This window comes from Heloderma suspectum, chromosome 6 (genome assembly GCF_057233095.1).
Source record: "Heloderma suspectum isolate Gila_16-S chromosome 6, 16-S_ref, whole genome shotgun sequence".
In the NCBI taxonomy this organism is placed as follows: Eukaryota; Metazoa; Chordata; class Lepidosauria; order Squamata; family Helodermatidae; genus Heloderma; species Heloderma suspectum.
This window is the reverse complement of record NC_139463.1, coordinates 75,540,205-75,564,827: the sequence shown is the minus strand read 5'-3', so window position 1 is coordinate 75,564,827 and position 24,623 is coordinate 75,540,205. Positions and strand designations below refer to the sequence as shown.

The window sequence follows — 24,623 nt, the reverse complement described above, 5'->3', positions numbered from 1 at the left end:
TGGGGAGAGCATTCCACAGACAGAGCTTTCACTGGAGTTGTGAACTTGGGCCGATCGCTGTATCTACCGTTGGCCAGAGCCAAGAACAATCACATCATCAAAGCCCCAACTAAAGTTGAAGATCCCCTTGTAAGCCCAGCTGTCTCTGGCCTAGCTGCCTCTCAAGGCTGAGCCCTCCCTATGGGCCAAAGGTCTCCTGCAACCCTGAACAGCTCTGCCTGTTCTCCCACTTCACCCCTGGCGCTGCCTCCCTGAAAGCCCTGTGCAACGCCACCTCTCCAAAAACTTGCCGTTCTCAAGAAGTATTTAAGGATGACCAACCCTGCAAGACCTTTTGATGCCTGAGGCAGAGCAGCAAATGGACACCTCCCCCCATCTCCAGACCAAAGTCAAGATGCATGGTTCCCAAGACTAGCCAAGCTCTTTTGGCACCTAAGGCAGAAAATCCCACAAGCCCCTCTTCCCTTTCCCTGGCAGTAAAAATACAACAACAATGCCTTTGCACATCTCCTCACAAGTAAGCATGAGCAGCATGTCTCCTCACAAGTAGGCAGGGCAAGCCAACTCTGAAGAAAGCAGGAATGAATTGCTCCTCAGCTTTCTCCACAGGCCCCATCTTCTCTCCTCGGCAGGGAAAAGCTCTTATCTCTGATCAGCTGATCAGAGATAAGAGTTTTCCCCTGCTGGAAATGGTGGCAGGACCTGAGGCAGAAGCTAGCAGTTCAGATGGGGAATCCATTTGAAAAAATTCCTGCCTGAAACCCTGGAGAGCTGCTGCCAGTCAGTGCCAACAGTACTTGGCTAGATGGGCCAATGCTCTGCATAAAGCAGCGTCCTACGTCTGTATAGGGAATCCCCTGCAGGCCATATCTGGTCAGTGGGCCAGAGGTTCCCTATGCCTGATTGTAAAGGATGTCAGCTAGCAGGGCTGGGAAAGGCCTCTTTTCTGCCTGAGACCCTGCAAAAGCTGCGATCAGTCAGGAATAGACAATACCGGGCAAGACAAATCAAGGATCCAGCTCAGAATAAGGCAGCTCCCACCGCCATCTGAACACAGCTCTCTCTGTACCTGTACAAGCAGCAATGCCAGGTAAGCATTTATAATTAAGAGCCAAGGCCGGGAATCTAACACCATTTCAGAAATGGGGTTGCCTTTTTCAACAGCAGCCAGGAATAGCTTGAGTTCTCGCTCACACTGCCAAATTATGGGACAAGGATTTAAAGCTTCCTGCAGGAGGGATAAAGACAAATCCCCAATTTAGGGCAGGGTTGGGCGGGGGAACAAAGAGAGAGGGGCAGATTGGACCACATTTCCCCACCCCCCGGATTTGTCTAACAGCCTTTGAAAGAAGGGATTCTGGTAGGGAATGTCAAGAAAACACTGTAACCTACCCTGGCCTTAAAAAGCCGTCCTGGTAGACGCAGGCTTGGAATCCAGGTTTCTTCTCAAGGGGATTCTCTCCCATTAGGGTTTAGCGCCTCCGTGTGGCCATGGAAGGAGAACATCCTATTAGGAAGCATATACAAAACCAATTTCTTACACATTCAGCAGAATCGAGCTGTAAAACCTCTTCCACCACCTTAGGCTCCAGGCGTGTATGCACCAACCTGTCCTATTTACCAAGGACAGCCCCTTTCTGTTCCTATTTGGCCTTTGTTTTGGAAATAAGGCCTGTATGAGTTTTTCTTCCAGCACAAGCCAGCCATAACTCTAGTAAATGTTCTAGTAAATGTTGCTGAATGTGTTTAAGAGCACAGGAAGGACAACTAGAGCCATTGTCAAACTAAGCGTTCTGTTAAACCATCTAACGGAGGGGCAAAACAAGGCCAGCTCTAGATTTGACGCACACACACCCCGGCAGGCTGGGGGCTCACTAGGGTAGCCACTGATGCATCGCCCCAAAGAAGAAATGCACCACACACACACACGTTGAAGATTTGCATATGCTAATATATATAGAGAGAGAGAGATACAAATTTAGACATGATTCAAAATTTTAAATAGAAATAACATACATCTCATAGCGGGGAAGATTATGACAACTTGTGTCTTTGCTCAGTCTGCCGTCCAGGTGCTAAGGGTTGATGGGCAACTTCAAAGCCCCTCTGTGCTCTCTGTTTTCATGGTGCTTTATCATTCAACAGGACCTGGACTGGACAGCTCTTAAAACAGAGGACACCTTCAAACAGAGGACTGTCCTCTGTAATGTCGAACACAGCACCCTATTACCTGGCAACAGCAGCTGGGTCTAGGAAGCTATCCACCATTTTATTTCCCACAATGCTACATCGAGCAGCCCAGGCCATTGTGGGAAATCTGAAATGGCAAGCTTCTTCCCAGAGCCAGGCACTTGCCCCCAGATAAGCCTGTAGGAAGGGGAATGGGCAGGCAGGAGGGCCAAGGCCGGAAGACTATAAATAGCATCTATTTTAGGTAGTTTACTTACACATCTGCTCCAGGAGGCAGGATGGAACAGGAGAGTAAAACAGGGTGCAGAGGGGAGCCTTCAGCAATACATAATGGGCAGTAATCTTCAGTATACAAAAGGGGGAAATCCTAATATATACTAATAGCAAACTCATTCTCCAACTGTGGATTCTTCTGTACCAAACCAGCTCCATCCACACACAAAAAAGGAGGTTTCCCCAGGCTTGGGAGAACCCCAAGATTTACAGAAGGAAGAAAAAAAAATTGGGAGTCCAAAACCATAGCATCCTTTCTTATTTTTTATAGACATTGTATAGTCAGTAGATGTCCAGCTACACATGTACATGGTTACAGCTGCTCATTTTATTATTTTTACTTTTATACTCTCATTGTTTGCAACAAAATGCTACTTATTCCCAAGTAAATGTATTTAGCAGCAGGGCAGCAGAGGCAAACTCCATTTTTATGATGGTGCTATGATATAAGCAAGTCTAAAATGCAAAAGTGCACATACTCCACGTTTGCCTTTTGAAAAACATTTTATTAGGGTTGGCAAACAGGCTTTGTTATTTGGTTGAACACATCAGGAACATGGAAGCGCTTGTCAAGCATAGACTGGCTGTGCAAGTGGAGGTGGGAGAAATGTTGGTGGTGATTCACGACTAAAGCAAGACAACATTGGGGCCACCATAAGACCATGCGGTCCAGGGTCAAAGATTACCTAGCTGCATCACTGAAGGGGGTGTGTGCATTTTGTTCCAATTTGGGGTAGCATTCAGACACGCAAGTCACCACTTACAGCCTGAAGTAGTACAGTCCAGGAAAAGCTGTACTGCTTTATTCTTCCACTGCCCATGGAGAAAAATTTCTGTTTCATACTTGCACAATAACTCTAGTGAGATATATTTTCCATAGCATGGCATCAGCTAGCACACAAGAGGAGGGGGTGCAGGACATGGCTCGGACTTTAGACCCCGCCCCCAGACCACTGAATTCCCTTCCATTCAGCGTGCAGGGCCCACATCTATCTCAATAATACTCCAACAGTGTAACCCCATATGGCCTTACTCTGAAAGTACGGGTGGTAGCTCAGTAGCAGGCACTGAGTTTTTGAGGGACCCTTGGGCAAGACATGCTCAATGGGCCCCCCCTCACTCGGTGCGCCTACTCTACCATTGCCAGCTCCTCCTCCTCTACCACCTGCTTGCTTGCCAGACAGAGAGACCCAGTGAGTAAGCAGGCAGTGGCAGCTACTACTCCTTCTCACCACCAGTGTTTGAGTACTTCTTGGCTAATACCCATGGTGTAGCGGAGGCAGGCCTTGCAGGGACGCAGCCCCAGCACTTTTTCATTAGCAGGGACTCTGATGTCACCTGCCACCCCCCTTAGAATTCACTGTGCCCTCTGAGCTTAGCTGCAATCCTCACCGTAGCTATGGGGGAATGAATTTTCCAAGCAACAATATATTGTTCCAAGTTGGAATGCGAAGTCTTTGGGATGACTTGGTCTGGAATGGGCAATTGAGACCTATTCACTTTACCAAAGACGCTCTCCTGGTGGAGATGAAAACTCCTAGAACTGGTTTGTTGATATGGATCGACACAGCTGCCTGAAATGTTTGGACTGCCCTTGGTGACTGCCACAATGAGCTCCTGCATTTTCAAATTTACTACTGTACCACTGGCTAACACCCCTCTGGGCCAGAGCAAGAAGTGGATGAACAGGCAGCTTGCAGTGGTGAAGAGAAACAGCAGGCTGAGGGGGCTCTTGTCAGTGGGCCCCCGCTGGGGTGTGGGCCCTTGGCAGGTGCCCAAGCATGGTGACCCTCAACATTGCCCCTGATGGTAAAGCACCAGCTAGACATGCAGGTCTCAGGTTCCATCCCTGCCATCTTCAGGCAGGGCTGGGCAAGACTCCTGCCTGAAACCCTGGAGGGCTGCTGCCAGTCAGTGTCGACAATACTGGGTTAAATGGACCAGAGGTCTGACTCAGTATAAGGCAGCTTTCTACGCTCAACAGGACTTGCTCCCAGATAAGCAAGTATAGGTTTGCAGCCTAAACCTACAGAACTTCTCCCCATTACCAGAGAACCCAGAACTCTCCTAGCTGCAGTTTCTCCTGTGCCAAAGGCACACCTAGAGTAAATCCTTGAAATTGATGTTGCTGTCGGGCCATCTCACAGGGGACTGTGGGAAGACTGTGGTCTTGCAAGGGGGCCAAGAAACCTCTGCAGGATTTTATGAGAATTACAAACATTTGTTTTGAGAGAGAAAGTGTCAAGTTAATCCACAAGAATAGTTTATAGCCTCACTCTGTAAGACCTGATGCAGATATAAGCCAGAATGGAGTCTCACGTAAAAAAGAAAAAAGTCACCGAAACTAATAACAGAACCAAGCTCACCTCTGCCATGAACTCACTAGGTAGCCTTAGGCAAGCCACTATCTCTACACTTCTGGCCTTCTCTGCAAGAGATGGATACTAACAGTGCCGTGCTTTACTTTACTAATAGCAACATGCTGTACTTTGATAGGATTGTGGTAAGAATCACAAGAAAATGTATGTGAAGCACTTTGAATGCTCTAAAATCTATATTAATGCTGTGTATATTTATCTGTCATTATTATGATGGATATATATACAGTATAGCCCCAATGTGCAGGAAGGGGGGGCGGTTTACAGAGCAACTCACCAATAAGCCAAGTCTCCGCCCCGAGGATCTTACAATCTAACTCTTAACACAGAGGAATGGAAGATGGAAGTAAGGGTAAAGAGGGGAGGAATATACTTTCAGGATTATGTCTTCCTAGGGAGGGGCCATAGCTCAGTGAAAGAGGTGATCAGGAAGCAGATGGTCCCAGATTTAATGCCCAATATCTCCAAGTAACACTTGATTGGTAAGAAGACCTTTTGCTGCCTGGAGAGCTTTTGCCGGTCAGAGTAGGCCATACAGGATGGACAAATAATTTGACCTGGTGTAAGGCAGCTTCCTCAGTTTCTCAATGCACCTAAAAATACTGCCACCCGCAAGCCACCAAATGATTTGCTTGCGCAGTTGGGCCAGTCCTCCGCAAACCTTATTGTCCCCTCAAAATCAATCAAAAGGTGCCGCTTCCCCCTCCCCACACTGGTACAAATTTCAAAGTATGATTACAATGACACAAATAAATAAATAAGCCACCAAACTCTTATTTTGTCATAACAGTTTATTAGCAAATCTTACCATTTATACAGAAGAGATCCATTTAAAAATAATCTGAATTTGTACAAAAAAAACACCCCACCCTTTGTGGAGATTTTTTTTTAAAAAGAACCCCGCCCTGCATAGTATTAAATAAACGTATCCCCACTATATATACACATATGACTGCTGGGCAGGAGTTTTGGGTCTCTTTGCCCCCACTTAGCTGAGATGCTCTCATCCCCTTTCTGGAACATCCACCCCTTTTCATCCATAGTCACAACACTTCCTCCTCTTTTAAGGCTTGGAATTGCTACCTGGGGCGAAGAGGAGAGAGAACAGGGACATGGACAAACCCTCTGACCCAAAGTTTGGCCCCACCCCATCCGCAAAGCCACCAACCCACACTGAGTTAATGCCACAACCCTGGCTCCCGTCATCTCAGCAGGGCAGCCTGCCGGCCCATCGAAAAGTAGCCACCAGGACACTTTGTAGGCACTTTAAAGAATGGGGCCCAGGCCCATAACTGAGAGCTACATATGGACATTTAGAAATTATTACCAGGATTTATTTAAATTTCACAAGAGGCAAAACCAACCCAATGATTTCTCATCCACATCTCCAATAAAATAAATTCTTCCATTCATTTGCATCCTGATCCATGTCATCCCAAACCACTGGAAAAGAGGTTTTTCCTCTAAGCTTAATTGCCATGCAGAGGAAGATTGGGGGGGGGGGCTGCCATGTGTGGGGAAGGGAGAGCTAACCTTTCCCTTCCCAGCTGTACTCTCCCTGCGGGGCAATTAGGCTGAGGAAAAAAACCCTTCCAAAAGGCACCAACAGATACTCAGGGCTGCAGGGAATACATCCGGGGCCCTGGGATATAGATTCAGGGCTGGGCCCCATGGGCCCAGGCCTAGCAACATCCCTGATAGCCAACTAGATCCCTTCCACTCCCATTGAAAGCCTCACACCACTATGATCACCCATCCCCACCCCCAACCCACCCAGCCCTTTTCACTCCCACTGAGGCAACCGTATGGACTGGACCCCAGTTAATAGGCTCATAGAGCCCTCGTTCCCCATCAACCCAAGGAAGTCCAATCCCCTCCCAGGGATCCGGAAGGCCTTGCATCCATCCCTGTGGTATATTACCCCCCAACCAAAATCCAATCACCTTGGTACCCAAACCTCCCCACTAAAGTGCAACCCCACCCCTCCGACAGAGGATTGTTCATACCCAGCCTCCCCTAAGGCAATTCCGCCCCACCCTCCTTCAGAGAGCCTGTGTCCCCCCCCAGATCGATTGCTTTCTTGCAGCTCTGCTGGTGGAGCCCAGAGTGGGGTTCTGGGAGGAGGAAGTCAAGGGCGAAGGTCTGTTCGTTAGCGACTGGCCCAGCCCCCAGACTGCTTGGGGGGAGGCTTATGAGGGAGCCGACTGGCCCAGCAGCGAGGTCCCAAACTGGTAGGTGAGCTTCTTCTTCACCTTGCGGATCTCGCCTGTCTTACTGTAGTTGCGCAGGGCCCGGGCCATCTTTTGGTAGGTCATTTTCTTGCGGTTGCCTTTCTGCTGGCCCCAGCGGTGGGCCAGAACCTCCTTCTGCTTTGAGGAGAACTGGAAGATGCCCGCCTCGCGCTGCACCCACCACACGCACTCCTTCATGTCTCCGCGCTCCAAAAGCTCCAGCAAGAACTGGTAGAGGCGCAACTTCCGGCGGGAGCCTGAAGAGAGAGAAAAACACTCAGATGAGCAGGGTTCCCCTTGCTGCGGCTTAGGCAAGGGGAGGGGAGGGGAGGGTGTCCCCAAGGGGGAGCTATGTATGCATGGCTGCAGCTCTTCTAGATGCCCGATGGTGGCACAGGCTTAAGAGAGGGTTGTTGTTGTTTTTATGCAAACCATGAGGACTATAAACTTTTGAAACAAAGTGAAGGAAGCCCATGCCTAGGTGGTTCTAGTGGTGGAAAATTATTATATTAAGAAAGAGTTCAGTCCCTATTTACAGGCAGCCTCCAAGTCTGAGATGTCATGGAGAAGCCAGCCCATTTTTATATGTATGGAATGGTTCAAAACCACTCCATGATCTGATGATGGCAAACTTCCTACCTCTGACTAACAGGGTTCACATATGCAGATATGGGGGGGGGGGGAGCCTCTTATTATTATTATCTGGGTGACAGCTACCTCTGGCCCCTCTCCAGGTGTACTTGAGGACACTTGGGAAATAGTAAGAGAGGCAGCTGCAGTTGATTAGGGCTGCATCTGGCTCCATTCTGGGGGCAGATGGGTCCCCAGGCAGTAGCAACATACCATTGGCTTTCTTACCCCTGGCTAGTTACACTCCTACGTGCAAGATAAGTACTGCTTCTCTCATGAGCTGTGTGGAAGGAGACAAGGTAGGGGAACATCCTGACATTCCCTGCCTGATAGTAAATGACTTTCTGAATCATCTCAATGCGAACGGGAGTGTTGCTGAACCTCACACCAGCACGTATCCATACATATAGTGAGCCTGAAGTGTCTCACTCTGGAGGCATGGAATGGTAGTAGTATTAGTAGTACCATCACTAGTAGTTACCACCACTATACCATCAGCTGTATAGTAAACCCAGCACCGGCTCCAGGTCTTGGGGGGCCTTCAGGCAAGGCACCCTCTACTGTGAACCAGCACTGTATTGCTCTGGGGGCATGAAACAGTAGTTCTACTAGTAGTGGTGGTACTACTACTATTAGTAGTAATCTTGCTAATAGTAATACTACTATGACCACTAGTACTACCACCAGCTGTACAGTAAACCCAGTGCTGCCTCTGGCCTTTTGTGGGGCCCTTCAGGCAAAACATGCTCTCCCACAGACTCTGGCCTTCATGGCTGTATTTTGCAAAATGAGGCGATGGGGCGGGGGCTTGGCCAAATTGCCAGCCATGTCGCCCTGCAGAGCTGGCACAGAGTAGACAGCCACCATCTGTCCATCACCTTCACTGGATTTAGCTCTTGATACGTTTGTGAATGCTCAAGAGATGGCCAGTGGGAAATACAACTGGCTGTAGTATGCATTACTGCAAAGCAAGAAAAAAGATGCATAGACAATCCTGGATCTAGAAATGGAGGGTGAAGATACCCCCTCAGGGCTGGAATTTGGCGGGCAGGGTAGTGGACTACATAATTATTATTATCTTTAGTCCAGTATTTAAACTTTTACTTGTGTTCAATTAACAGAAAACAGAACTTTTTAAAAAAATTAAAATGTTGCTATTGTAACCCATCTGTAAAATGGTTAGTTTTCTAGCGTGTCCTTCTAAACATTTTAGAAATTTTACAAATGCTTAATTCTTTGATACTATGCTGCATCTGTGCATGTTATGTTTTGCCACTTAGGATGCAATCTTATGCATGTTTAGACAGAGAAAAGGCCTACAACTCCCAGCTATGCTGGTTGGGGCATGCTGGGAGTTGTAGGCCTTTTCTCTGTCTAAACATTCATAGGATTGCACCCTTAATGTGTAGTCTGGGGATGAGATCATGTGCTTGAGTTATTGGCTCTGCACATACTTCCAGTTCTTGTTGTGTTGTTATGGCACACTGTAGATAGATCACATCTGTGTGTGTATATTTGGAGGTACCTTCTTCTTGAGTTAGAATCCCCACACACAAACACACCTGGATCAAACCCGGGTGAGAGATTCTCATCCAAATCACTGTCAGAAGACACCTCCAGATTTCGACTATCTCTGCTGAATTCCTCTTCTTCAGATGATGGGCTGGAGACTTCCCTGGGAACGGGATACTGGCTACATGGGAGGTAGATCTGTGGAGATCAGACCATGAAGGAAAGGCACGGGGGTGAAGAAAAGCTGAATTTGGCCAAAGGGCAATCCCAACCTCTCACAAGTTAGGACCAAGCTACATTTTTACACAGGAGGGCCACAAACTGGATTTCCTGTTGTTTTTCTTTTTGTAATGAAATGCAGCCCCCTAACCTGAGCCTTTTAGTAGTATACAACAGGAGTGGGCAGAAGGCAGATCTGCAGGAGTTTTGGACTTCAACTCCCAACATTCCTGACCACTGGCCATGCTGGCAGGGGCTTCTGGGATTCGAAGTCCAAAACATCTGGAGATCTACCTCCTGCCCATGGAGCAAAGGAAAGCTTTCTTCCTCCAACCCTTCCTGAAACCTCACCCCCACAAAACTTGAACAGTTCTACGAAGCTCCTGTTCTAGGCTGGCTGGAGCCTTGAACAGAAGCACTGTTAGCGGCTGGGAATATATTGCAACATTTTCTTGAGTTCCCATTTATAGTTTCTTAAGGGCCAAACACCATATTATGTGGGAGACCCACGAATGGATCTCCCAACATTTTCTTTCTTTTGTTTTAATTAAATGCTAATTTAATCAGAGCAGTGCTACTGTGTGTGTGTGGGGGGGGGGGTTTAACCCTTTCTCATGGACCATTTTCCCCAATCAAAATCATCCCCCTTCACACATGGCCACAGTTTGCCCTACAGAGGGTACCCTACCCCGCAAAAAAGATAGTTCACAAGGCAAATAGCACCCCCATTTTTTCCCAATAAACCTAGGACCCCTAACACCCAGCAGCAATTTCTCTTACTCACCTGAGCCTGTACTCTTGTCAGAGAACCCAGGAGTCCTGTCTTCCCTCTCCCCACTCCATGTACCCCACTGCCCTCCCACGGAGATTGCAACGGCCCTGGCTCTCTCCCCCTCCCCAAACCCCGAGGGTGTTGCCCTCACCTGCGTGTTGTACTCTTCCATGTTCTGTGTGGATGTCATTCCATCCTGGCTATAGACAGTGCCCAGGGAGAGCTGGGGGTATGCGCCAGACAGGTAGGAGACTTGGACATTCTGCAGCTGGGCCAAGTGGCCCACCTCGAAGGCTTCGTATCCAGATTCCGGCATCTCTAGCCAGTTCATACAGGACTCTGAAAAGCAAGCCACTGAGTAAGGGGAAGAGGATCCAAGAAATCTGGATGGCTGTCAAACCCACTGGCTCACTACCCCACTCCACTTGAAAAAGAAAAACTACTAGCAGAGGATTCTGCAACAGGTGAGCAAACAACGGATAGATGGATGGTGTGTTTTTGTCTAGAACTCAGAGATGCGTCAAGCAGAGGTAGGCACAAAAGAGTGGCCCAAGGAGGCGGAGCCAGATGCAAAATGGCAGCTTGAGGGCGGAGCCAATTACCTATTGCTCCCCAGAGCAATACATGGGGACAACACTGCATATCTACTGCAAACCATCTAAGAATCAACCAGTAGATCCCGCTCTACTTTTCTGCCACCTTGTTCTGGGATTCCAGTGCAAGTGTAAGATCTCATAATGGGGGTGGGACGGGAATCCAACTATTATGCCCGAGGCACTTTATGCTCACCCTTCATACCAGCCTTGTATTTAACAACCAGCCTGGTCACCATAGGCGACAAGTAATTTCATGCAGGCGAGTGAGTGGACTGATGGCAGTGGAGGAACGGATCTCTCAGTCTTCCCTCTGCCGGTCTGCTTGCTTTCTGTGCTGGCTGCAAAGGAAGAGATGCGTCTTCCTGCCCAACCAGCACCGAAAAATGGCTGGCAAATGGACCATTCTGCCCTTAGTCCACCTGGCAGGAGGCAAATTTTACAGTGTGTGGCCATGCTTCTCCACAGCCAGCATGGAAATGAAAACTTCTAGCCTCTTTGCAGGCTTGTTAAAAAGTAAATCAATTGCAGGCTAGTACCTTTTGTGGGCTTGTTTACAAGGCTGCTTCGTGCCTTTCCCTCCTCCTGTTTCCCTTCCTTGGTGCTTATGGGGATGGCCTTGGGGAGAGACAAGGCACTTTGGCTGCAGCATCATTTGCACTTGTGCCCACTGCTCACCTAAGGCCACGTGTCTGCCCTTCACACTCAGCAGGGTACGTTTACTCTGGAAGACAACAGTGTAAAGGGCCCCCATCTCTGCCTGTCCACACTGCAAACCCCATAGCCATGGCTCCAATTTCCACTTGGCTCTCTCAGGTACAAGAGCCAGGCGGGGGGACAACGACACAAAGGGCTTTCTGTGTGCCCGACAGCTGCAGGCCTGAGTCTGTGCAAATGTGTTACGCCATCAATTTGCATAGTTGTGTAGCTGCAAGCCTGCAATCTCTCCTATCCCCAGGAGAGGGCACTGTTTGAAAAGCCAAGCGGGGGAAGTGGGAATTCTTGGACTGTTAAACCCTAGGCAAAGAAGGTGCTTTTGTCCAGTTTACACAGGAGCGGAGGAAAAACTACATGCAAACCCTATATACCAATAGCGGTCTCAGAGCTGCAAGTGTGGATCCTCAGCCAAAATGGCAGCATCTGCACACAACAGGGAGATACCAAGAGGCTTGGGGCAACCCCAAGGTTGAAGCAGAATAAAATCTTTACGGGGGAAGCACTGCTTTATCTTCACAACAAGTTTGGGTGGTAGGTTAGGCTGAGAGACAGTGACTGGTCTAAGGCTGGCCAGTGAGCTTCAGGGCTGAGTGGGGATTTGAACCCAGCTCTCCCTGATCCTAGACTGACACTGTAACACAGGGTGGGGAACCTGGGGCCTTCCGATAGTGGTTGGACTCCAACTCCCATCATCCCTGACCACTGGGCATGCTGAGGCTGATGGAAGTTGGAGTCCAACAACCACTGGAAGGCCCAAGTTCCTCACCCCTACTCTAATCATTACCCCATACTGCCTCATTAAGAGGCATACACAGGTCACACCTTTTCATTAGGTAACCCTCCATATACACCCCCCCCCACTATTTACTCACAGATTAGAACCAACCACTCTACCCACTGATTTCAACTCCAACTATGACCAAGTCTGAATCCAAAGAGGAGTAGCTTAAGTGGATCAGATAAGGAAATGGAAGCCAACAAAGGGAGTATTAACAAAACAAAAGGATAAACTTGGGACAAAACAAGTGGGGGGGGGCAGGAGATCCAAGAACAGAGGCGAAAGGGTAGAGAAAGAAGCAAACCAGCCAGGAGAGAATGGCAGCAGTCAAACAGGGAAAGAATAAAAGGCAGTAAACCAGCATCATTGTAGTAAGAAGCAACAAAAAGAAAAACAGAATGAGCTACAGTGATATTTAGAATTTGGAACAGCAAGTTTTGCAGTAGTGTGAACTACAGAAGGAAAGGGGTCAAAGCAGGCACCAAGGTTCCGTATTTGGGGAGAAGGAAGAATAGAAGTATTACACGGAGTGAGAGAAAAGGAGGTCAGACAGAGGGCTCTGTTCTGGGGTAAGTTACGCTGAAGTCAGTGAGAGGACAGAGGTAGCAGGAAGGGAAGACGTAGAGCTGCAGGCAGTCAGCATAAAAGTAAAACAAGTCCACTTTGTATGCGTTCTCCCTTTAAGATGGACAAGGTGAAAGACCAAAGTCCCAGGGCATGCTCTGAAGGCCTGTGATGCAGCCACCTTGCTGAAGCTAAGCAGGTTCTAGGTCTGGCCAGTGCCTGGATGGAAGACCATCTCATATGTCACCTTGGAATTCCATAACGCAGCCTTCTCCAACCTGGCACTCTTCAGATGTTTTGGACCCACAACTCCCATCATCCCCAAACACTGCCCATGCTGGACAGAGTTGATGGGAGATGAAGTCCAAAACATCAGGATGGTGTCAGGCTGGGGGAAGGCGGCCATCATGAAAGAAAGGCAAGCTATAAAATAGATTAAGGGTGTAATCCTATGCATGTTTAGACAGACAAAAGTCCTACAACTCCCAGCATGCCCCAGCTAGCATAGCACCCTAAAAACCTTTTTTTAAAACCCAGCGAATCATATGGATATCTTTGGAGTTGCTCGTTCACTTCAACCAGCTCTCTGCTATCTGCACGGATGACCTTAGTAAATCTGTCTTACGGCCTCGGTGTTGGCTGATGCATGGAGGATCCGGCTCTAAGGCAGAAAGTTAAACGACGGGAGGCCAAACTAACAGGAAGGGTAAGGCCTGTGAGACTTACCAGCGTGGTACATGGGTAGGCAACTTGTGGCAATCCAGATGTTTTTGGACTACAACCCCCACCAGCCCCAGACAACATGGCCAATAGTCAGGGATTATGGGAGCTTTAGTCCAAAATACCTGGGTTGCCTTCCCTCGTGTTAGTATGTTGGACTAGATCTAGGGAAACCCATCTCAGCCATGCAGCTCACTGGGTGACCTTGGGCCAGTCAACATCATTACCTCACAGGGTTGTTTAGAGGATAAAATGGGGTGTGTGTGGAGGGGAGAACATATGCTACCCTGAGCTCTGTAGATGGAGGGCAGGACAAAAGTAAACAAATACACCCATCCTGATATATCAGTGGTGGGGAACCTCCAGATATAAACAGGGGTGTGCCCCCCCCCAGATGGTGTTGGGACTCCAGATCCCATTAACCCCACCCAGCATGTCCATTGGTCAGGGATGATAGGAAATGCAGTCTCACAACATCTGGAGGGCCACAGGTCCCCCAGCTCTTGCAGTATATAGTCTGGGCCAGCCTTCCTCAACCTCCCTCCCTATGTTCTGGACAACTGCCAGGATTCCTGACCACTGGCCATGCTGGCTGGGCTGATGGGAGTTGGCATCCAAAACATCTGGAGGGCACCATGTTGGGGGAGGGCTGGTCAGGGCCTATGCTGTATTACTGGCCTGCTTCCTAACACAGGAAACTCAAAGGAAAACCACACTAAGGATGTGGTAAGGGGCAGGATGGGTGGAGAGTGTGGAATATGTTCAGTAGAGGGCAACAGACAGGATTTGACTTGTGGCACAGTGGCCAAAGACACTGGCCACCACAGGACTGGATCATCGTCATTATCTTCCAGGTACCTTCCAGCCTCATGGAGATCACAATGCCCCCCCCAAATCAGCATCTCTCTACAAATCATACAGTGTCCGCATCTGTGGTAGCCTCTCGCTAGGCCCCCAGTACGCAACCACATCCCAGAAATCAGGCAGCAGCCGGGTACATGACTAAATCCAGATTATGCAAGCAAGGTGGCGGGGAAGAGCAGAGGGAGGGGGACTTTTCTGTTGCAGGCTGCAGCTAAACAGGAAGGCATGCACGAAGGACACTTCTCTGGAGCAGCTAACGGCTAGGCAACAGTGGCCTATGCAAATCAGCAAGCGAGAGAGCCAGAAATTATATTTTTTATTCTTATGAAGAAAGTGCAGCCTTGTGCACTTTCTATGCAGCCTCCCTGCTCGGTCTCTAGGCTCCTGCAGCTAGGCTTTGACTAGCGGGTGCAGCTTATTACCATTTTCTTTGAATGTGTTTCTCACTGATTTGTTTGTAATGTTTTAATCATAATTCTGTATTTTATTATTGTGAGCTGCCTTGAGCACTATTTTAGCGAGAGGTAGGGATATAAATTTAATACATTGATAAATAAAACTCTTGTCCCCCAGGCCCTACCACCAAAGTGTGCCTTACCTGGGGAGCTCTCGGAGTCTGCAAGACAGGAGGGGAACGTAGGTTCTTGTTTGCAAGGGTCATAAATGCAGCCATTGGGGAACTGAGAAGCACAAGACAGGTTGGTGAGCGACATAACATCTTTCTCAAACGTTCCCCAGGGTAGAACAAGAACTCAGGAGTCCTCCTGGCTCTCAGTGCCCACCCCCACCCTGCCACAAGCTGATAATACTACAGGTGGGGAAACTACAACCTTGGACTCCAACTCCCATCAGCCCCAGCCAACATGGCCAACAGTCAGGGATTATGGGAGTTGGGAGTCCAACAACACAGGTTCCCCAGCCCTGTGCTAGACTGACTTTTATTCCACCAGAACTCAGGGAACTTGGCTCCTAACACACATAGCTACCAACGACACCCCCACCCCTGAATATGTCTTGAACCAAAGCTAGGGAACCTTTTTTTCTGTAGAGGGCCATGTTCCATTTGGGGGGGGGGACAGAAAAGGCTGCATTCTGGTGGTGGGTGGGGCCAGAGCCAAAAATGGGCAGGGCTATCATTTCTCTCTTTCCCCCTCTTCCTCCCTGCCTGTTGGGCTGCTGGCTGAGGGAGAGATCGCTCTTGCCAGAGGTCTGAACTGATCGGTCACAGAGGGCTTTTGAAATCAGGCCGAGGGCTGCAAGTTGCCCACCCCTGTCTTAGACCCTATTCCCTTCCCAGAGACCTCCAGAATCCTGGGCCATGTACTTACTGTATATCCGTACTGGGACCCTTCAAACCTGCCAGGAAAGAAGAGAAATTGGTAAATAGTTATACATGTTGCTAAATCTCCTCTCTTGCCCATCGCTCTTGCCCCCATGTTGTTCACAGCCGCTGGGAAGCATCCTCTGAACAATTCTCAAAACAGGAGACAGCAATGGCTGAAAAGGGGCTCCTGGCACAGGACAATAGCTACTTGTAGTGTGTTGCAAGCTTTTTTTTTTCAGAGAGAGAACAAAGGTTTTGTATGAACATAGGAAGTTACAGCACAATCTTGTACATGTTTACTCAGACGTTAAACCCATTGCTTCAATAGGGCTTTCTCCCAGGTAAGCCTTAATTAATCAACTAAAACTGAATATCAATCAATCAAAATTTGAGTAGGAAAGCATTTTATAAATTGATGTTACAGTAATTGTTGTTGTTCTTTGTTATTTACTCGTTGTTGTTGATGTTGTTGAAGGCTGCCATGGGATTGAAGCATTTTAGACTGCAATCATAGCACAAAAGCCCACCAAACAACTGTTGCTGGGAGTCTAATTCTGCTAGGGAACAAGGAATGTGCTCCCCACGCACTTTGTTTCCAGCAGAATTGCTGCGCAAATGGCCTTGGGGAGGCCACATATGGCCTACATGTTGCCCACCCCTGAACTAAAGCATTTAGTTGATTGAACTACTCATTAAAACACACTTGTAGTTCTGCCCATCACTTAGCTTCACTTTGCTTCTGCAAAGGGATGAATGATCTTTCCTGGGATTAAAGCCTTTTGTCCCACAAAAGCAATGAAGAGTGGGTCACCGTTATTCTCATTTTATAGATGGGAGGTGGTGGGTATATTGAAGTTTATGGCACAGTGGCAGCTGGGCCACACTGTGCTACACTTAGGCCTTGTTGCAAATGCTTTTTCGGCAGGAGTCTCTTTCCAATAGTTCAAACAGCCTTAAAAAGAAGACAGCTCAGGAACCTAAGTAAGCTCAGGGGTGGGGAATCTTCATTCATTCCCTTGGGGGTAAGCTGTTCGGGGTTGCATGTCAGAGGTGGACAAGGCTAGAGCAGGCACTGGGCGGAGCCAGAGCCAAAGTGGGTGGAGCCAGAGTCTGGTTTTGCAACATTCTCTCGCCCCCCCCCTCTGCTCCACAACATTAAATTAGGGCCCATGAACTAGTCAGGGGCCACAGGTTCCCCACCCCTGTTGTAGACCAGCTTCATCACTCAGAACTGAGGTGAAGTTTGGAGCAGGGAACTGGGTATGCAGGAAGGCCTTGCTAAGCACTTGAGAAAATGTATTTATTTGTTACATTTATATCCTGCCTTTTCCTCTAAGGAGCCCAAGGAGGCATACATGATCCTCCTCCTCTCCGTTTTATCCTCACAACAGGTTAGGCTGAGAGTCAGTGACTGGCCAAGAGTCACCCAGTGAGCTTCATGGCCGAGCGGAGACTCGAACCCGGGTCTCCCCAGTCCAACTACTCCTGAAAGATGTGCTTAATGGGGAAGGGCATGCTCTAAGCAGTGCACAAGGGTGGGGCCTCCCACCACTCAGTGGGGCCCCTTTGGTTCTTAAGTGACCCATCTGACCACATTACAGACGGAGAACCAAGGCTGTACAAAAAGAGGTGACATTGGAAGCACTGTGTCCTACAACAACATTGGGTGCATTTGCCACTGGACCACAATAGCTCCCATCCACTTGTCACGCCTATATGCCAGGGCTACATGTTGGCCTTCGACCCAGTTTCAAATCCCTGATGGGTGAAATCAGGAAATACCTGCCCCAGGGATATGGTGGACATCTCTGAATCTTGGCTAATGATCATCTTGCAGTGAGTACGCAAAAGGCTGGGCATCCTCTTCTCTGGGGGCAGAGATATTGGTATGCCGACTGCATTTGTCTGGCAGTGTATTGTGATCCCACTGCTAACAACAGATTTAGATTAGGGGGTGAGTACGAGCCAGTCGCTCCTTCTCTTAGGCTCAGTCCCCCACCCCCACCCCATAATCTGCAAAATGGGCAGAACAGTGATCTGCCTTACTGGGCTGGTCACTCTGAGGATGAACAACACAACAATTGTTGTGAAGCACTTGAATGTACTGTAGAAACAAAAAAACCAAGGTAATGAATAAAGACCTCTCTGAAATGACTTTCAAGGCAAATAGGTACACAACAGGAAGGAAGGGACACGGAAGATTCAACTCTGAAATAATAGGGGAGGGCAGAAGAGAGGGTACAGTGACAGGCAGCCAAGTTGGTGGGGAGAGGTTAGCAGGAGGTATTGACTGGGGAAAAGTGGGGATGGGATAACGTATATACGGGGTGGGAGTATATCTGCAACATAATTAAGTTCTTACGAGCATAAGAAGAGCCCTGCTGGATCAGACCAAAGGCCTATCTAGTCCAGCATTCTGTTCACACAGTGGTCAACCAGCTGCCCCAATGAGAAGCTCACAAGCAGGACACAAGTGCAATAGCGTCTTCCCACGCATGTTCCCTGGCAACTGGTATTGAGAGGCATACTGCCTCTGATAGCAGAAATAATATATAGCCATCAGGACTAGTAGCCATTGATAGCCTTCTCCTCCATGAATTTTGTCTACTCCTCTTTTCAATCTGTCCAGCTTCTTGGCCATCACTACATTGCGTGGTAGCGAATGCCAAGGTTTTAACTGTGCGCTGTGCAACACACTCTCTTCTGTCTGTTCCGAATCTCCCACCATTCAGCTTCATTTGATGTTTTAGTATTATGTGAGAGGGAGAAAAAGCTCTCCCTAACCACTTTCTCCATATTGTGCATAATTTTATACACCTCTATCATGTCCACCCCCCTTACTCGTCTTTTGTCCCCTAAGCTAACCCCCCCCCAAATATGGTTAATCTTTTCTCATAGGAGAGTTAATCCAGCCCTCATTTGGTTGCCATTTTCTGCACCTTCTCCGCCTCTACAAGTTCTGACAGAAGGAGGAGGCATTAGACCAGAAATAAGGGAAGGGATAAACAAGGTGAATACCTTGAGGGACTCTTTAATTAATGGGAAGGCATCTCTCTCTCTCTCTCTCTCACACACACACACACACACACACTCGTCCCATCCAGTTATTTCACAGGGTGTACAACCTTGCAGCCTTCTCCAACCTGACAGCCTCTAGGCGGGTTGGACTACAACCCCCATCACAATGGCTGGGGTTGATGAGCATTGTAGACCAACCCACTATAATGGGAAGGCTGTGGACAATATAAAGAGGCAGACCAGTGGCTTAAGAGAAGCTACAGACACCTGGAGTCCCAAATATATGGCAGGAGGGGCCAGAGGGTGCGAAATCAACATTCTGGAGGCAGGTGGCTGGGCAAGGAAGCCACTCACACCCCTGATGTCTCCCCCGCCCCTGATGTCTCCCCCGCCACTCCACCGCCTCATGCGCCACCCTGTCTCAGTGTCACACTCTCGTGAACCAAGGAAATATTCAAATCTAATTTTCCCCCACCTTTGCAGGCCTCAGGCTTTGCATAACAGGCAAGAGGAGGGGAAGGAAAGTGAGAGGAAGAAAGGGATGGGGTGAGGGGGGAGAAAGTGCAATGCTTCAGGCCATGGGGGAGGGGGCAGAAGGGATGCGATCTCCTGTGCCTTTGTCCAGGAAAAGGCCAATATCTGGGGTCTTCCCTCCCTGGCAGGTTGACACGGGGTTTTTCAGGCAGGGCTCCTGTGCCAAAGAGAACAAGCACATGCCAAAGAGACATGTTCGCAGGTAAACTTTTTCCCCACTATCGCCTCCCCAATGCTGGGGGAAAAATGTCAGCTGTTGAACCTTCCCACACACCCATTGCACAACGCTTAAAGGCACTAAGCACGGAGACTGTGAGACCCTCCCCCCTAAACAAAGCCCCCCGGGGCCCCTCCCCCACACCATGCCACCTTCTGGATCCAAGGCTGGGCGCCTGGCATTCAGGCAGAGCCCTGCAAGGATCCTGGCCCCAGAGATAAAAGCCTCCCACAGCGTGGAAGTCTGACCCGCTCCTACCACCGCACCGCACCAGTTCCTTACTCCATTTCATTTTGCCCTTGATGTTATGTGTGTGGTGTAATGGACTGTATCGGGCTTAGGCTGGGGACAGGGTGGGGTGAGTGAAAGACCTGGGTTCAAATCCCAGGTCAGTCACCAACCTCACTGGGTGATCTTGGGCCAGTTGCCCACTCTCAGCCTAAGCTACCTCACAGGGTCGTTGTGAGAAGGGAACCTTGTATGCTGCCCTGAGCCAGGGTGGGATCAAAGTGTAACAAAATTCGAATACGCTTGCCTTCCCCAACCAGATGTGTTGGACTACAACTCCCAGCATCCCCAGCTGGCCCAGCACATCTGGGGGGCACCAGGTTGGGGAAAGCTGGAATAAGCCACAATGGTACTCAGGCCTCTTTGTACCCCATCTCTATACAAACTGCTCCCCATTGCCTGGGGGTGAAAAGCTGGGGTGGGGGGTGTCCAATCTTCTGGCTCTATGTAACAGGCTTCCGATGGCCCTTGAACTTACTGGATGTACTTTTAATTTGGCCGCTTGTCGAGTTTTTTAATTAGCCTCGTATTATAATTTATGACTTTTAATGTTGTTTTAGCAGATTGTCCTTATATTGTTTAAATCATACGCCCCTTGAGGGCCATTTCAGTTTTAACAACAAACCAAAGGAGATCTAACTAGAGAATTGAGCAGTCCAAACTCACACCCGCCTCCCTCCCCGAGCCCCTCTTCATTTCTCTTCGTCAGGACCCAGGAGTCCGGGCACACAGCCCTCCCCTCCCCTCCCCTCCCCTCCCTTGGAAAGACCCCATGAGTCCTGGTTCCCAGTCCTTCCTGGAGGAGCAGCCCTCGGCTCTCCTTCGGCGCCATCCACCTTCAAACGGGCCGGATCGCTTTTGCAAGCCTGCAAGGGCTGCGAGGCTGAGCTGCTGAGGAGTTGCACTGCCACGCGGAGAAAAGGGTGGGCAACGGCGGCCCTTTGGAGTGGGGAAGCCGCCTCAGGGGTCAGTCTCCATGCAAACTACAACGGAGAGGTGCCGAGGCTCACGCCCGCCTTACACGCTCCCGCCATCGCCTTTTAATCACGAAGACGTGGCGTGTGGTTATTATCCACTCTGCACATGTTCAGAGGCCACTGCATGACGATTCCTCTGTTCTTTGGAGGGAAAAAAAGGGGGGGGAGGTTCCGGGGCAGATCCCGAACTCCAGCGAATGCCCACATACGTGTGAGCCCCTTCCTTCGAACCCGAACCGGTTCCCTCTCTCACTCACTGCGCGTAGTCGAAGTCCAGCATCCTCAGCGAAGGGAGGCGCGCAGAAACACCGGGCCAGGGTAGCTGTGAGGCCGGCGATAGCTGGCGGCTTTCTCTTTCTCCTGCCTGCAGCTCGGCTCGTGGGGGGGGGGGGGCGATTTATATAGCATGGCACGGGGTGGGGGGAGAGAAGGGAGTGATCTCACAGCGAAATTCCCCCAGTGGGGAAAGGCGTGGCTAGCCTGGCCGGCCTTACGCAATTAGGTTTCCAGTACGAGGAAAGGGGTGGGGGGAACTCAGGCCATGCCACACGCTTTCCCCACACGCAGGAAAAGAGTTACGGAGAAAGGGGGGTGGGGCCCGGGGCAACTCGCACGGGAAGACGCTGCAACCGAAATCCCAGGCAGCGCGTTTCTTTCCCTGCCCCGCGCCCCCGCAAGCCAAGGTAGCCGTGTTGGCCATCAGAAACATGCTCAAATAAAGACGAGCGTAATACTTTTATTTGGCCAACTCGGTGGTCTCCTCCTCCGACACTACAAAATGCGCAAGCTTTCGAGATCTCCAGATCTCTTCATCTGGCAAAATGTGACACAAGGCAGCTTGCCGGGGTGGGGATTAGGAGGGGGGAAAGCCGAGGTGGCTTGATGTTGAAGAAGTCACGATGTCAGAGTCTTAAGATGCGGAGGAGGGCGATTGTTTGCAGACATTCAAATTAGGCTGGAGATGCTGTGCAGGAGGATTTTGATATGATGGTTTGAGGTTTCAGGGCCCCTAGTTACCTACCCTTGGTATCCACTGAAATAAATGCGACCTAAGTTCAGTGATCCAGCACGCAAGTGTTCAAGACCTAATTGATCGTCACCACTGTGTTTATTCGAGAGCAAGCCCTGCTGAGTTCAGGAAGGCTCGCTAGTCGCTCCCTAGTAAGTAGCACTTAGGATTGTGGCCAAAACAAAAGAGAGCAAAGAAACGAATGTAAGTCTATTATTATTTTATTATTTATTACATTTCTATACTGCCCAATAGCCAAAGCTCTCTGGGCGGTTTACAAAGATTAAAAACATTAAAAATACAGTATGCGGAGATTAAAATCCATTTACATACAAATCACACGAACAGACAATATACACAAGAGAACATATATCTAAAACAACTTCAAACAAGCAATCTCAAGCAAACAACCATACTCATAAAACAATCCAGGATGAATTAAAACATCATATGCTGCCAAATGCCTGGGAGAAGGGAAAGGTCTTAACCTGGCGCCGAGAAGATAACAATGTTGGCGCCAGGCGGGCCTAATCGGGGAGACCATTCCAAAGATGGGAGGCCACCACCAAGAAGGCCCTCTCCCTTGTTGCTGTCGTCCGAGCTTCCCTCAGAGTAGGCTGCCGGAGGAGGACCTTAGATGGTGAGCATAGTGTAGGGGTAGGTTCATCTACTCAGAAGTAAATGCCACTTACTCCCGTGTAAGTGTGCATCATTTGAGGAGTGCAGTTGGGAAAGGATCAGATGTGAACAATGTCACTCTTGAGAGACCCACCCAGGACCCCTGGGTTCTCTCTGGGACCAAGGAGAGTCTACTGGCCCAAGGCAGCTGGAAGCCAACTCAGTGGCAATTGTTCCAGTCCAAGCTGATTTATTAGCATGATAAAGGAAGGGTAAAACAGGCAACAAAGAGGTTTGTATCTTGAATTTATGGCATAAGCTGTGGTGGAGTAGAGTCCACTCCATCAGATGCAACCAGCCTATGCCAAAATAAATGTGTTAGCCTTTTGGATGCCACCAGACCCTTTTATTGATTGATTTATTTGTTTACTTATTCGGTTTATATTTCGCCTTTTCACTAAAATAGTGCCAAAAGAGCCAGTGTGGTGTAGTGGCAAGAGTGTTGGACTAGGAGCTGGGAGATCCGTGTTCTAGTCCCCACTCGGCCATGGAAGCTCACTGGGTGACTTTGGGCCAGTCACAGACTCTCAGCCCAACCCATCTCACAGGGTTGTTGTTGTGAGGATAAAATGGAGAGGAGGAGGATAATGTAAGCCGCCTTGGGTTCCTTGCAAGAGGAAAAAAGGCGGGGTATAAATGCAATAAATAAATAAATAAATAAATAAATAAAAATAAATAAAAGTCATAGACAACTCCCATTGTCCCCAGCCACTGACAATGGGAGTTGTAGTCCAACACATCTGGGGGAAACTGCTTTAGGTATTACCCTCCTCCCCCCAACACAAGCAGAAATCCTCCAGCATATCTGTGTTCGGAGTGGTTCTGCTGTTGCAAGGCGCTGAGGGAGGGGGCACTTAACATAGAAACCGAAGCACCCACCTCCTCTGAGTTTGCCATGTCATGGTTTCCAGCCCCATTTTGAGCAGGGCAGGAAATCTTCGGGTCTCTTTTCCTGCCAGGAGAAGCATTCTGTCTAGCTCCAAAGCTTCCCAAGAACAGCAGCAGAGTTTAGATACTGGGCCCCAATACAAAGGGGGCCAGCATCTAAACTTGGCTGGATTTTGCTGCCAATCTCATAGAATCAAAGCATGTAGGGAAGGGGGGCGGGGGGGGAGAGAAAGGTAGGCAGAGTTGTTATTATTTATTTCATGTCTATACTGCCCAATAGCCGAGGCTCTCTGGGTGGTTCACAGCAATTCACAAAAATACAAAGCATTGTGCCCATAACCAGCTGCTGCAGAGTACAAATTTAAGAATGTTGTAAAACATTTTACACCAACCTCCCCCAAACTGATGCCCTCCAGAACTTTTGGACTTCAGGTCCATCAGCCTCATTCGGCATAATAAATGGCCAGGAATCCTAGGAGTTGTAGTCCAAAACATCTGGAGAGGCTGTTTTGCACACACACGGAATTGTTTTAAATGCTTTTTTGCCCTTGCTGCTGATTTTTAGCTTGCTGTGTAAGTGCATTTGAACCATGATCGCTTTTGCGCTTCTTACGTTTTGAGCGACTCCGCCTTTGGAGGAGAGAAGCAGCGTATAATTTTCTTAAATAAATAAATAAATAAATTCCACCCCACCCTTCCTCCAAGCTTGCTCTCAGCAATATACATGAGTCCTTCCCTCACCCCCATTCTGTATCACACACCTCTTTTATCCTCATCAACCTGTAAGATAGGCTGGCCGGAGAGACAGAGACCCAGCGAGTGGAGATTGGAAGACGGGGTCTCCTCGGGCAAAGCCCAACTCCATGCCAGCTCTCATGCAACACCAGGTTCCCTAGTGCCCCTTTCGATAGTTTGTTTCTCCTCTAAATAGTTTTTTTCTCCTCTTAAGCCACAGCTGGGCAACCTGTTTTGGCCTACACCTTCCATCGGCCCTAACCAGCATAGCCAATGGTGATGGACCATGGAGGTTGTAAACCGAAATATCTGGACAGTCACAAGTTGCCCAGCCCTGCCTTAAACAATCCTGCAAACCAATCCTACACCCCACCGTACCCCACCCACAGTCACATCTCAGTATGGTACCCCTCATATAAAAAAGGATCCCTCTGTAAAAAGTAGCTTGTAAAAAGTATGAAAAGTATTCATACTTGGACAGTTACACGTATTCGTATCTGTCACAGTCAAGTTG

General features: G+C 49.0%; 1 protein-coding gene across 1 annotated transcript; it reads right to left on the bottom strand.

The window, feature by feature from the left end:
• Window positions 1–5,620: 5,620 nt before the first annotated feature.
• Window positions 5,621–21,172, bottom strand: SPIB (Spi-B transcription factor). Its single transcript, XM_084805041.1, has 6 exons — window positions 21,057–21,172; window positions 15,770–15,797; window positions 15,040–15,121; window positions 10,357–10,544; window positions 9,265–9,412; window positions 5,621–7,329 (listed from the first exon to the last, which is right to left on the bottom strand). Exons 1-6 carry the CDS (start codon window positions 21,077–21,079, stop codon window positions 7,031–7,033), a joined length of 768 nt encoding a protein of 255 aa, XP_084661167.1. The 5' UTR covers window positions 21,080–21,172; the 3' UTR covers window positions 5,621–7,030.
• Between the last annotated feature and the right edge of the window lie 3,451 nt (window positions 21,173–24,623).

Coding starts and splice junctions, on each gene's coding strand:
- SPIB (XM_084805041.1), bottom strand. CDS start 21,079: ATGCTGGACTTCGACTACGCGCA. Junction 15,122..15,769: donor GGTCCCAGTACGGATATACA/GTAAGTACATGG, acceptor TGTGCTTCTCAG/TTCCCCAATGGCTGCATTTA. Junction 7,330..9,264: donor CTCACCCGGGTTTGATCCAG/GTGTGTTTGTGT, acceptor CTCTCTCTTCAG/GCTCCCGCCGGAAGTTGCGC.